This window comes from Exophiala oligosperma (assembly GCF_000835515.1).
Source record: "Exophiala oligosperma strain CBS 72588 unplaced genomic scaffold supercont1.15, whole genome shotgun sequence".
Taxonomy (NCBI): domain Eukaryota; kingdom Fungi; phylum Ascomycota; class Eurotiomycetes; order Chaetothyriales; family Herpotrichiellaceae; genus Exophiala; species Exophiala oligosperma.
In genome coordinates this window covers 464082-477855 of record NW_015622832.1, presented here as the reverse complement: position 1 = coordinate 477855, position 13774 = coordinate 464082, and the positions used below count along the sequence as shown (strand labels likewise).

Below are 13774 nucleotides of genomic sequence, written 5' to 3'. Positions count from 1 at the left end.
TATCAAAATCGCTCTGCAATGCCGGAATGTGCGAGGATCGTCCCTGGAATGATGTGATCGTGTTCTAGATTTTGTCCCAATTCCCTGGGCATTATGTCTTTCACCCAAATTGCCAAGCTGGTCGGCGACCGGTGGCAGAAGCTAGATCCAGGAGGTAAAGAGCCGTTCGAAGCCCAGGCCAACGCCGCTAAAGAGAGGTACAACATACAACTGTCGACGTATCGCAAGACGGATGCATACAAGGAATACATGCAATACTTGGCAGATTTCAAGAGCAAGCATGGACAGCCCGCGGAGCCAAAAAGACCTAAACTCGAAGCTGAATCTAGTGGGAGCATCATATCAACCAAGTCATTAGAACTCCAACCTGAAGCTGTGCCTCAGGCCTCTGGACACACTCGAGGTGGCTCTGTGGGATCTGTTGCATCTTCATCGCTTACTGGCGGAGCTATGCAATCAACTCCTTCCGTACCCGTGATGCCATCGCGCCCGCCACTGCCTTCCTCCCGCAGCGGTTCGCCTCCCATTCCTGCGACTAGAGAATACTTCCGCCCAGGACTGTTATCAAGCCACAGTTCTGTCTCAGATGAGTCGACTACTGTGCGAAGTGAGTTGCCAGAACCGGTAATGCGGACGGCAGCTCTTTCCCTGGGGGCTGGTGCCTCGGTGCCACCACCACTATCAGCACAAACTGCCACTGCTTCGCCAACGGAAAACATGACAACTCCCGACCATCTCGAACGTTCTAGAATAGCATACTTTCTTCAACAGCAGAATCCCCCCACACCCCCCTTCGGCCCTCAAGGAATCATGAGTGCCCCGGCTCACTTGTCGCCTACAATGCAGGAGATGACCTGGAGACAGCAGCAGCGAGGCTCCGATCCCAGAGCAGCATACCAGGAGATGCCGAGGACACTGCATGCTTCACTCCCCTACAACACCGCGACACACCAATTCCAACACCCATCACGATTACCAATGATGTCGTCAGACCGACCACCAGACTTTTCGCAAGGCGCAAGCATGCGGACGCTACCACCACCCCGGCCACCATCCACCACCAGCCAAGCCTTGTCTCAATTGGGCTCACCTTCGCTGGGCGAAGAGCCACCGTATTTCCGACGACCTGTGCGAGAAGACGCACGACCTCAATTAGATCGGTCAGAGAGCGATGCCGCCAGCACCCTGGCTGGGCTAGCAGCTGGAGTTCCCCGGTCGGACACAGCGAAACCTATAAAGCCTCCTCCCCCACACACAGCGCCCTAGCATGCGGCACTTGCAGCGACGGGACTGATTTCCCAACGACGATATGATGAGAAAACACTGGCGTCATTAAGTTTGAAACTTCACGCCTCTTGGAAGAGAAGCCTTCCTGAAGCGTTTTGAGCCGCAGAGTCTAAAGAGTGCCGACCTTCGGGTTTTCTCTCCACGTTATCCATGCTTGTAAAATCTGTTCCTTGTCACTTTTTTTATCCTTCTTTGCTCTGCTCCTACTTCATGGGAACGTCCAAGGCAATATCTTGGCTTGATCAAAATACTACATTCCGGAATTGACCGAGAATTTAGAACCCTCTTTGGGAGATGTCCGAAGCAGCATATCCCTTAGGTGGAAGCAACTTTGGATAGACCGAGAAATTGACATCGCATTCACAACAGAAGTATATCTTTCAGAATCTCCTATAGTCCAGCACCTGATTTGTTTACAGTACATTTTCGATCTATTGCTCGTGTTGAACCCCGGACTCCAGGGATTCAAGGATATCCTGCAGGTTTGCTGATAGCCGAAATGGCCGTCACGTGAGGTCTCCAAGTATCCATTGTCGTATTCGTACTCGTCCTAGGGCTAGGGCTACGGCCGGGGTTAGGGTTAGGGACCACCCCCAGAACAAGGCAGACCAGAATGGCCAGCATGCGATTAGCAGACTTGAGTCAGGGTTACAGTGTAGTAGAAAGCACACTCATACTGTAGCATCTCGATCGAAGCGGGGGGCTTGTTTATCGGCTTGCTCCCCCAGAGGCCGCGATAACCGGCAGGGACCAGGCTGTCAGGTAGCCTTATCGTCAAACACGAAGGTGCAGAGCTTCATTTCAGAGTCGACGAATAAGGAGGGGGTTTTAAGCATTCTACTTAGGCTTGATCTGCCTTGAGGCCTGAGAAGAGTGGGATAGAGGCATGACAAGCTAGTCGTAGGGCCTTGTTATGGCAGAGTGAAGGGGCGTCGATCATGCCATTTAGCGTGTTCCATGCTGCAGCCAACCACAAATAGGCATCCGTCTCCCATCTCACGACCTCATCTTAATGTCAACACCAGCACCATCGTCCGTGTGCGTTTTCCATCATGGATTCGCTTTTCTTTTGTCCCTAGCATTGTCACCCATTTCATGCATCGTATCAGTCCATGTTTCATTAATTCCGGCTCAATTTCCCCCAAGCGCCAACCTAAGTCTGCATGAGCACCATAACAGCCTTGTTCTCCCGTCTTCCACCCAATGGAGCAGCTGAACATGCTTTTTCTTTTTAGATGAGCAATACCGAATGTTCCTCGGCTGCTTGGCTCACACTGCTTTCTTCTCGAATCACTGCCCTGCACAGACATGTGCCCTCGAATATTTCAATTGAACCTTGGTTATCTACCTTCTCGAATTGTCTATGTCTCCGTGACATTCCCGGTCTTTGACGTCCCTCAACGGGTCCTTCAATATCAATGATCGTCACCGAAGGGTTCCAGTGTATCATCGCGTTATGTTTGTCTTGATTCCCTGCAGACCTCATGCATAGAGCATTGGATCCGCTCCGTGGTATCAGGGAAGACTTCCACCATGATATACATATATAAGCACAGGGCAAGTATGTTCTCTCAAGCAACTTTTCCATCATTATCATCATCATCATCATTCACTCATTTTTTTTGTCTCAACGACAGTATCACGGTCTCTACCTCCCCATTGCCAGCACAACCGCCATTCTTTTGTAGTTTTTATTCAAAAACGTCCATTCTTTTCCTCCATCAACCATGCATTCTCTTACGGTTGCGCTGGCACTCTCTGCCCTGGCATCGACTTCGCTGGCGAAGCCCATACCCGCCCCTGAGGCCTCAGTCAACACAAAGAAAGGTTTCACTGTCAATCAAGGTCCCGCAAAGCCTTACCAGGCCGGTCCTGTTCAGCTGTTGAAGACCTACAACAAGTACAATAAGCCTGCCCCTGCCGATGTCAGCAACGCTGCAACTAGTAATGGCTCTGTCACTGCTACTCCTGAGCAATACGATGCCGAATATCTTTGCCCTGTCTCCATTGGTGGTCAGACCTTGAATTTGGATTTTGATACAGGGTCCAGCGACTTGTAAGTATGACTAAATGTTGCACCCTAGAAATGGATGTTGACCATAAACAGGTGGGTTTTCTCCTCTGAGCTGTCAAGCTCTCAGAGCCGTGGTCACAGTATTTATGATCCAACCAAATCTTCCACGTCGAAGGAACTTTCTGGGGCCACTTGGAACATCAGCTACGGCGATGGCTCTGGCGCCAGTGGCAATGTTTACACCGATACTGTCGATGTCGGAGGCACTACCGTTACGAGCCAAGCTGTTGAATTGGCGGAGACAATTAGTGCGCAATTCCAGCAGGACCAAGACAACGATGGCTTGCTGGGTTTGGCTTTCAGCTCGATCAACACAGGTGAGTACTACCGGCAACTGCCTCGTAGTCGTTATTAACTTGAAACAGTCAAGCCTCAGCAACAAACCACTTTCTTCGACACGGCCATTAAAGAAGGTGTTCTTGAAGCAAATGTCTTCACTGCCGACTTGAAGAAGGGCGCTCCTGGCTCTTACGACTTTGGCTTCATTGATAGCAGCAAATATACTGGCGACATCACCTACACAGCCGTGAACAATGGCCAAGGATTCTGGGAGTTTACTGGCACCGGTTATGGTGTTGGAAATGGCCAATTCCAGTCCAGCAGCATCGATGCGATCGCTGACACGGGCACCACTTTGATCCTCGTCGACGATGACATTGTCTCTGCATACTATGGTGAGGTCAACGGTGCTCAGTATGATAACAGCCAAGGTGGCTATACCTTTGATTGTTCATCCGATCTTCCCGACTTCATCTTGGGCATTGAGAATACTAAGTTCACCGTCCCTGGATCCTTTGTCAACTTTGCCCCTATCACCGACGGCTCCTCAAGTAAGGCATTCCACAATTTGGGCACGGTCTACTGCTAATCATGTTTCCCAGCATGCTTCGGAGGCATCCAGAGCAACCAGGGGTTGGGCCTTTCCATCTATGGAGATGTTTTCCTCAAGGCTGTCTTTGCCATCTTTGACAACGACAACCTTCAGCTTGGATTTGCGAACAAGGGTCTGTAGAAGACGAGTTCTCTCTGAATTCCTTGACCCTTAGACTCTGCTTGGGCTGGGTCCAGCTGTCGTAGCGTTGGCAGATGCTGCGACCTACATGCACATGAGGGTAGGAGCAGCTATTGTGGGGGGTTTTCAACTTTCCAAGTATATATCCGCGGTGCAGAAAGAATACGCAAATAGTAAGGATTAAAATGGGAATCATGTTATCATCACTCTGCTATCATAAGACGAATAGAAATGGGATTGTTGAAAGAGTTGATAGATGATGAATTCAAGCTGTTGTTCGAGTACGTCATTGTGGGGGAGAATTTGTTCGTCACCACCTGCATAATGCGCATTCTTGAAATCAGCTTCATAAACACGAAACGATCTCTTTTTCCCACACAAGTCATCCTTGTACCTTGCTGGCAAGAGACTTGGCATTTTCCCAATGTCAGCCTGGTAAATTCTCAATCTTGTTATATGCTGCGGCGCGGCGATTCCGATTTTGCCTGACCAAGTCTCTCTTCGTAAGCGAGCTCAGTCCAGTCCATATACCTACCTACACAGCAGACTCCTCTGTCTTGCTTACACCCGACAAGATGGTCACCACAACGACCTCGTGTTCTGTCGACAACAACGACGGCCCTGGTGGCTTAGCTTTTTCCGAACCTTCCAAACCTCAAGATCGTGCTGCGCGTGATCTTCCTCCAAAATCCTACGCGCAAGCTCTCGACGCCGAAAACAATGACACTCCAAAGTTCGGAGGCAAGGAGGAGGTGGATAATGGCTCTGCTGTCAATGGGAATGGCACTCGTCGACAGGTCAATGGCCACACATCGTCGGAGGTGAAGAAAAAAGTAGATGACGAAAAAGTCCTCTACCAGGAGCACAAGGGACAGAATGGAGAGAGCTCGTTGACGAGCATCAAGCCGAGCGAAGAGTATGAGAAGAGTCTGCGCCACAGTGTGAAGACGGCGCCCCAGAAAGAAGTCGGACCTGGCAAGGTAAAGAAGCGACAGGACACGACCAGTACGAGTACACATCCAGCAGCAAATCTCGCCAGTGGACGGCAAGCTGGGGCTGGATGGCAGACTTCTGCGTATGATTTGGTTCCCCCCTTCTCGTAATTGTTTGACACGGGCTGATGTTGACACCTATCCATAGGATACGCTGGGCTCCTCTCAATGTCCCCTTGCAACGACGTCTTCAAACCCTCGCAGTGCTGTGGCATACCACGACCATTCCTATATTCCTGTCCCTCTTTTTCCTCCTCTGCGCCATTCCATTGACCTGGCCTCTCTTGATCCCCTACCTCCTCTACATTGTGTTGATCAGCGAAGAGGCTACGAATGGGACACTCTCACGACGGTCGAGTTGGCTGAGACGAAGCAAGTTCTGGTCCGCTTTTGCTAGTTACTTTCCTGCCAGGTTGCACAGGACGGTGGAACTGGAACCCACGAGGAAGTACATATTCGGGTACCACCCGCATGGGATCATATCACATGGAGCGTTTGCCGCGTTCGCGACAGAGGCGTTGGGGTTTGGGGACCTGTTCCCCGGCATCACGAACACGTTGTTGACGTTGGACACCAACTTTCGAGTCCCCCTGTACAGAGAGTACGCTCTTGCTATGGGCCTGGCCAGCGTAAGCAGGGAGAGCATTGAGAATTTGCTGAGCAAAGGCGGCCACAACGGTGAAGGCATGGGTCGTGCCGTGACGATTGTGATCGGTGGTGCCAGGGAGAGTCTAGACGCGAAGCCTCATTCTCTCCGGCTGGTTTTGAAGAGTCGAAAGGGATTTGTGAAGCTGGCGATCAGGACGGGCGCAGACCTCGTCCCTGTGTTGGCGTTTGGGGAAAACGAACTATACGAACAAGTGGACAGCGTAGAGCATCCGTGGATCCACAAGATGCAGATGGTGATCAAAAAGGCAATGGGATTCACCGTACCTTTGTTTCATGCCAGGGGGATTTTCAACTACGATGTCGGTCTCTTGCCGTATCGGCGCAACGTCAATGTGGTTGTGGGCAGACCCATCAAGGTCGTGCAACAAGGTGGTCGGGATGGGAAGGTAGATGAAGCTTACCTTGATCAGATGCATCAGCAGTACACGGACGAATTGCTGTGGCTGTGGAATGAATATAAAGATACGTTTGCCAGGGAGAGAAAGGGTGAGTTGGAGATCGTGGAATAAGAAATAAGAATGACGAGCCGGGTTCGAACATGGACAGGGTGTGTATTATTTGTATAGTATTTTATCGGGTGGGAAGGATCAGGTAGCAACCATTATGATAATTGAAGCAGGTCTACAGTCCACGATCGGTGCTTGGAAGAGGCAAATGACCTCAGCTCACCTAATAGCGAGGACCGAATTTGTCCCTTCCTCAGATCAGTCCTTGTGGCCTTTTTAGGAACGCAGAAGTACGTTTCAACCACTGAACTTCTCATCTCCTCATACAACCGACCTCACCATCACGGCCTACCTAGGAAAAGTTCTAGTTCATCTATTCGTATTGTTTCATCATGCCACCGAAACGGCCCTCTCGTAAAAGCATTGCCGCACAATCAAAGTCGTCTTCTCGTCGATGCCGGAATGAGGTTGCTGCTGCTGGAGCCGATGATGATTATGGTGCGAACGATGTGTCGATGATGGAAGGTGATATGGACCTCAACGATGGCGACGCCGAGAGTGGGACCGAGAGTAATGCAAATGATTTGCGAGACCTCGAAGAGAGCCTTAAGATGAGCATGGTCGTTGATGTGAGTTATTCGCCGGAAGTGTCTGGGACTATCAAAGATAAGTCGAAAACTGACAATTTGCGTGGAACTTGTGTGATTAGACCGGCCTGAGGAAAGAACAGAGACAACGTCATCTCGAAACCGACTTTGAGAATCAGGTTTGTGTCGTGCAGGAAAAGATCGAGGAGAGGAGTGAAAGAAGAAAAAGAGAGGTGTAAGTGCTGCTGCTACCTCTCTTGTTAACTGCCCAGTGTCACTTTTCCCAGATTCACCCTTTTTACTGTGAAAAGGGAAGCGAGGCATCTCTCTCTACCCATCATCCTTCCCTTGTTGCGACACGGATTCGTCAGTGCTGACACATCCTGCTCTTCCCAGCGACCATATCCAAGATGACTTCTTGACGAGACTGCTTACTTTGTCACGTCGCAAGTCTGAATTGGAGACCCAGATCATCAAAGAGACCCAAGAACTAGCCGATGCGTACCTTGGGCTAAAGGAGGAATTTGAAGCGGTGCTCCAAGGAAGGCATGAAGATGTCAACGAGGCAATCACCTCATTGATCAAATTGGAGGACGCCGCTCCTCCGAAGAATTCATCATGAGATGCTATTCCAAATACCTTGCAAGACCTTACTGGATGATGTCGTCGTTGATCACAGGTCGAGACACATGAATATGACACAACTTATGGACTCTAGGCAGGTAATCATCCCTCTTCAAGAGCGAACAAGACCTTGATGAATAGACTGCACCCTTGACAGCCAACATAGATCTCTCCATGCTGACTCTCATTGTCAAGATCGGTCTCGGTCAAAACATAACCTTGTTCATCACCACACCGACAACTCTTGGACCAGATATTTTTGTGCCCGTCATGTTGCAAGTCTTCGAGGTCAAAGACTTCGACACCGATATGTGTATCCTTTTCGTTCGTCACAGAACCCTCCTTTTTGTCAAGTGTTTCATTATAAATCCTTCGCTTTCTGGGATCTGCTAGGACTTCGTACGCAATGACAATATCATCGATCGAATACACCGGAGGGGAACTATCATGGAAGGGGGGCTTTTGGTGTTGTTGTTTCTTTGAGAGAGATACGTGTGCTGCCTTGTCCGGATGATGGATCAACAATGCATTCCGGTATGCTGATTTGATGTCTTCTTGAGACACGCGGCTCCAGTCCGCACCGCGCGGGAGTTGGAGGACGTCGTAGTGGGTATGGGTTGTTGTTTTCTGATGAGTGGTGGACATGGAATTCTCGGGAGTCTCGGACAGGAGATCACATGCGTGTCGATCAAAAGGTCGGAAGAGCACCCAAAATAGAGAAGGATGAATAGATGGTTACGAGTACGGAGCACGAACGAAGTTGTGATTTGAGGCTCTTTCTGCAATACTCGTTGGGGTGGTGGCGCGCCACAGGGCACTATAACAACAGGGGTCGGTCGATCATCGTTATTGTTCTTGTTCCTTGATTCTGCAACCAGCGTGTAAACGGTGTTTCTGCTGACAATGCGTTTGCAAACAGAGGGTATGAGTACGAACAGACGCTGATCATGGCGACACTCATTACATCCTGCTGGATCCTGATTGTGGGGAGTTTTGTCGCTTCGACTCCAAGTTTTTCTACGCCTGGACGTCATCGCCTTCCCACTGTTCCCTCCTTCTCCTCCTCTGGGGTGTGTTCAGGGCCCTGACCTGGCCTGGGCATGTTATGATGATGATGTGGTCTTTTGAGGAGCAACTCGTATGTATTATACATTCGTACGAGGTACTGATTCACTTTTCTTTTCAAGTCTGACACTGGGGAGAACCGTGTATCACCAAACTTGTACTTGTATTTGTATACAATTAGGTAGGCCGGTGCCGGTTTTCTTCTTCCATGCGTATGTTTTGTACTTGTCCTTTGGAACTTGTCTCGTGCCCACCTTTTGAAAACGAAAAGACAAGCTTCTCTCCGAGTCACTCGTCATGGCCAGCGACGACGAATTCGAGCCAGACTCTCGTCAACGAAACTACAGAGCACCCTACACCGCCCGACACCCTATCCCTACCGTCCAAAAGTACAAGGCCGAGCGAAGTGAATTGAAGGGACAGCAAGAAGAGGCCGAGTCCGCACAGCACGACGATGAGGATGATTCCAAGGTGAAACGAGCCTACCACGCCGCCAAGGGCGTAATCACCGGCGACGAGCCTCCGAGGTCCAGGCATGACCCGTACAGGACCGAGAATCGAAACGTTCAAGGCGCAGACACCCATGCCGAACCACGAGAAAGGCCCGAGGCTTCACAAGGAGAAGGAGAAGGAGACGAGCAGAATGAACAACAACAACAACAACAACAACAACAACAACAACAACAACAACAACAACAACAACCAGGACAAGGGCGTTCACCGTCACAAGGTACTTCTGATACTCAAAGTAAGAGCGATGGAAAGTCCGACAAAGAGGCAAAGTCAGCTACCGAAGCTGTCGCGAGCGAGATCGATCCCAGACAAAAGAGGAAGGCTATGAAACACCAAAAGCGCAATGATGGAGGCAGAGAAGTGACAGACCCGGTCACGCATCTTCCAATCGTCATCAGAGACTCGACGAGAAAGGACCTAAAGCGAGCAGATGAGAACCTACCCGCCGTCGGCGAGGACCCGGAGACCAAAACTGGGCCCGCAGGGGCAAGTAAATCGTCCGAAAGTCTCGATCGGGAAAAAGACGAATTACAGAAGAAACACAACGGTATGCAGAAGCTGTTTCCGCCGCCCAGCTTTGACGACTTGAAGAGTGAATTGGCAAAGACATATCAGATCGCCCTCGCTGCCGGGTTGGGGAGTATAGTCCTGCTAGTGTCTCTTTCGATGGTGGCCGTACAAGTTTTTGACCTGGACTTTTCTTCGCGCCGTGATGGCAGAAGGCGCTCAAGTGCAGTTTTCACTACTTTCATACCGGCCGCGGCGATCTTCCTGACTTCGGTCGGTATCGGAGGAGTGGTGGTCTGGATTGTTCAGGGATGGTTGGGCAAGAAAGTCGAGGAGGTGTGGAAGGATGAAGTGTGGGATGCTGCGCGGTCCGAGGAAGTCGAGGCAAATGACTCGACAGACATCGTCCCCGAGTCGGTGTCCTGGTTGAACAACCTCCTTGCCTCTGTGTGGCCGCTGATCAACCCGGATCTGTTCACCAGCATTTCAGACATGCTGGAAGATGTGATGCAAGCCTCTCTGCCGAAAGTCGTGCGAATGGTCAGCGTAGATGATCTTGGCCAGGGCAGCGAGGCGTTTCGGATACTGGGAGTCAATTGGCTGCCCACGGGAGCTGCCAGTCAGAGTGTCGGGTCGGATGGAAAGCTGGAATCTCCGAAAGATCAGGGCAACAGTGACAGGTCAGCTCCTGGTCAAGGGGAGATTCAGGATGGTGATGATGGAGAGGGAGAAGACGGCAACGATGACAAGGATGGAGGTGAGAAGAACAACCAGGGCAAGAAGCAAGATGAGTTGGAACAGCAGGCCATCCGTGAAGGCATGGAAGCAGAGCAAGGTGACTTTGTCAACATGGAGCTTGCCTTTGCGTATCGTGCGAGATCATCCGGAAAGTCCCTGCAAGCAAAGGCAAAAAATGCTCATCTGTACCTGAAGTTCTACCTGCCCGGAGGCATTGCGGTACCTGTTTGGGTGGAGCTGAGAGGTATCATTGGCACCATGAGGTTACGATTACAACTCACACCGGACCCCCCTTTCTTCAGTCTTTGTACCTTGTCGTTCATGGGACAGCCGCAGGCGGATTTGTCCTGTGTACCACTGTCGAGGCATGCGCTTAACCTGATGGATGTCCCGTTGATCTCATCTTTTGTGCAATCCTCAATCGATGCAGCTCTGGCCGAATATGTCGCGCCAAAGAGCTTGACCTTGGATCTCAAGGACATGCTGGTAGGTGATGATTTCAAAAAGGATACCATCACTAGAGGCGTGGTGATGATATTTATCAAATCTGCAAAGGGCTTCAAAGAAGGTGACGGTGGCATCGGTCCGTTTGAAGGCTCGAGCGACTCGTACGTGACAGTATCCTGGGGCAAATTCGGCAAACCGGTCGCGTCGACGAGGATCATTGTCGACGATCAAGAGCCAGTGTGGAATGAATGGTCGAATATTTTGGTGACGCCAGAGGAGGTCAATGCGGACGAGAAGCTACGTCTACAACTGTGGGACTCGGACAAATACACGGCTGACGATGACTTGGGACGTGTCGAGGTTGATCTGAAAGAACTCATGCACGGAACCAAGTTCAAGAATAAGATGGTCGACCGTGAAGACCGATTTGTCGGTGAAGATCCCGACGAGAAGATGCCCGGGACTTTGCAGTGGAGGGTGGGCTACTTTACCAAGATCAAGATCACCGAAGAACAACTTGCACGGCAGACGGCCGAGCCGGACATCAAGTCTCAGGCGGAGCTCCGCGATAGAGTCAACGAGACGGCGCAACGTAAATTGCGCGAGGCCACGGCGAAGGACGAGAGTAAGGAAATCAAGCAGCAGACACAGGAAGATTACAAGGACCGGGAAGACCAGTTAATGATCTCGTCTCCGCCACCTGATGATTATCTGAGTGGAATCTTCAGCATTCAAATTCACAACATTACGGGACTCGAGGTGCAGAAGCTGCAAAAGCAGGACAAGAAGAACAATCAGGGCGATCGCGAAGACGAGGCCGAGCACAGCGACGACATGCCTAGCAGTTATGCAACCATCATCTTGAATCATCAGAAGATTTACCGGACCCGGACGAAGCCAAAGAACGCAAAGCCGTTCTTCAATGCCGGCACCGAGCGGTTTGTCCCCAACTGGAAGACGGCAGAGGTCATGATCAGTGTTCGTGACGACCGTGAGCGCGAAGATGATGCTCTTCTGGGTATGATCTATCTACCGCTACGACGTGTCTTTGAGAAGAGAAGCCAGATCATGCAGACGTACCCTCTGGTGGGAGGGATTGGCTACGGACGCGCACGTATCAGCATGGTCTGGCGTAGTGTGGATCTGCAGTTGCCGAAGGAGCTGATGGGTTGGAATTATGGTACCCTTGAGGTCAAATCTCCCGTTCGCTCAAAGGGTGGCCGCGATGATTCTTTCACCCAGAACCGGATCAAGTTGAGAACGAATCTGATGCGGGCGAAGATGCTACCTTCTGATGACGAAGACAAAGGAGTGTGGAAGCCCAAGCATGAGAAACAGTCATTGTTCTTGGCTGTTCGAAAGAGATATTCGAGTGCGTTGGTCGTGGAGTTTCGCAAGAGCGTGCTTGGTCCGGACAAGACGAGCCAGCTTGCCGTGCTTTGGTTGAAGGACATCCCGGACGAAGAGGAAGTGACGGTTCCTCTTAAGGTGTGGAAGGGTGGAAAGGATGCCATGCATCGTGCGACGACGAGCTATGGGTATGATGGGCAAGAGAATGAAGAGCCCATGGGAGAGATTGAGTTGACCTTGAAAATGTGGAGGGGATTGAGTGGTTATCACAAGAATTATGCCAATCGTGCATCGAATACTGATATTAAGGATGTGATGGAAGTTTTGGATACGGCCAACGATGAAGGACAGGTATCCGATGATGATGAAGATGACGGAGCAGGAGAAGGTGATTCAGGGTATAGTTCGGACTCGGATTCGACAGAGTCTGGAGGGGATACCGAGAGCGATGCGAAACAAAAACAAGAAAAACAGAGTCGACGAAGGAACAACAAGAAACTCCGAACGCACGCAAACGATGATAGTTCAGACGAAGACAGTGATGCCGGCAAGACTTCGAATTCGAAGCTAGACCCCACACAACTGGCGAGCAAACCTTTGGTAAAGGTCAAGGATGTGGCGGAGAAGGTTCTTAACGTCGACGGGCATAATGATCAAGACGACGGTTCGAGAGGTGCCCGGGCACAAATCCGGGATTACAAGGACCATCATAAACAGATGCACAGGAAACACAAGGGGGTGATGCAGTGGAGGGGCGCGAGGACGTTGGATTGGATGGCCGGAAAGGTGAAGCGCGGGAAGGGAAAGATTGGGGAAGTTTTTGAACATGATGATGACAACAAGACTGGAGGAGTTGAGACTGAGGTGTGAGGACGGTCTCAAACATGAGGATGAAGGATTGAGGTTGAGAAAACGAACGGAATTGGTAATGGTATGGAAGAGTCACAACAGGGTGTCTCACACGTTGATGATACAAGCCTCCCTTTGAGTAGAGGCAGGCGACTGAGCAACGAAAAAACAACATGCTCATGATACCCGTGTATACAAGTGGGACTATGGAAAAAAGATCGATTTGGTTGGGTGAGTATCGAGTAATGAAGGCTCCCCAAGCAATTGACATGCTGCCTCGGTACCTTTGACAGGTACTTTTAATGAGTGGTGTACTACCTGTATCCTTACTATAATGCTATCGCACATCTGGACGGATATGTTCACTGGTAACGATGAACTCTTCTTTTTCGATCATCTCGGCCGAAAATGTCGTCCTCGTTACGGAGGGAGTAACTTGGGAAACATATAGAGGGAGTAATTTTGGTCCGTGGTCGGAGCAAGTCATTGACGATACTCCGTGTACGTATGATGGTCTGGCCTGAATCTGGAGATAATCTACTCGGTAGTAGTCGCAATGGATGTGATTTGGTGGGGGTGTATCATCCATATTACTAATTCATCATCTACGCTGT

General features: G+C 50.5%; 6 protein-coding genes across 7 annotated transcripts; 5 read left to right on the top strand and 1 right to left on the bottom strand.

Annotated features, from left to right (window-relative positions):
• Window positions 1–93: 93 nt before the first annotated feature.
• Window positions 94–1266, top strand: PV06_10806 (uncharacterized protein; the record flags this gene model as incomplete). The annotated part of the gene is made up of 1 exon (XM_016412391.1): window positions 94–1266. One exon carries the CDS (start codon window positions 94–96, stop codon window positions 1264–1266), a length of 1173 nt encoding a protein of 390 aa, XP_016257405.1.
• Window positions 1267–2314: 1048 nt separating this feature from the next.
• Window positions 2315–4655, top strand: PV06_10805. 2 transcript variants are annotated; one of them, XM_016412389.1, is made up of 5 exons: window positions 2315–2848; window positions 2925–3343; window positions 3395–3678; window positions 3727–4191; window positions 4243–4655. In XM_016412389.1, exons 2-5 carry the CDS (start codon window positions 3015–3017, stop codon window positions 4371–4373), a joined length of 1209 nt encoding a protein of 402 aa, XP_016257403.1. In that variant the 5' UTR covers window positions 2315–2848; window positions 2925–3014; the 3' UTR covers window positions 4374–4655. The 2 variants fall into 2 exon arrangements, with proteins under 2 accessions (XP_016257403.1, XP_016257404.1); XM_016412390.1 differs by lacking the exon at window positions 2315–2848 and having other exon boundaries at window positions 2888–3343.
• A 75-nt stretch (window positions 4656–4730) lies between these two features.
• PV06_10804 (uncharacterized protein) lies at window positions 4731–6709 on the top strand. The gene is made up of 2 exons (XM_016412388.1): window positions 4731–5448; window positions 5514–6709. Exons 1-2 carry the CDS (start codon window positions 4949–4951, stop codon window positions 6541–6543), a joined length of 1530 nt encoding a protein of 509 aa, XP_016257402.1. The 5' UTR covers window positions 4731–4948; the 3' UTR covers window positions 6544–6709.
• PV06_10802 (uncharacterized protein) lies at window positions 6575–8647 on the bottom strand. Its single transcript, XM_016412386.1, has one exon. The coding sequence runs from the start codon at window positions 8334–8336 to the stop codon at window positions 7794–7796; it is 543 nt and encodes a 180-aa protein (XP_016257400.1). The 5' UTR covers window positions 8337–8647; the 3' UTR covers window positions 6575–7793.
• Window positions 6873–7689, top strand: PV06_10803 (uncharacterized protein; the record flags this gene model as incomplete). Its single annotated transcript, XM_016412387.1, has 3 exons — window positions 6873–7109; window positions 7190–7302; window positions 7464–7689. 3 exons carry the CDS (start codon window positions 6873–6875, stop codon window positions 7687–7689), a joined length of 576 nt encoding a protein of 191 aa, XP_016257401.1.
• On the top strand, window positions 8568–13764 carry PV06_10801 (uncharacterized protein). Its single transcript, XM_016412385.1, has one exon. It carries the CDS (start codon window positions 9054–9056, stop codon window positions 13179–13181), a length of 4128 nt encoding a protein of 1375 aa, XP_016257399.1. The 5' UTR covers window positions 8568–9053; the 3' UTR covers window positions 13182–13764.
• The last annotated feature ends 10 nt before the right edge of the window (window positions 13765–13774 follow it).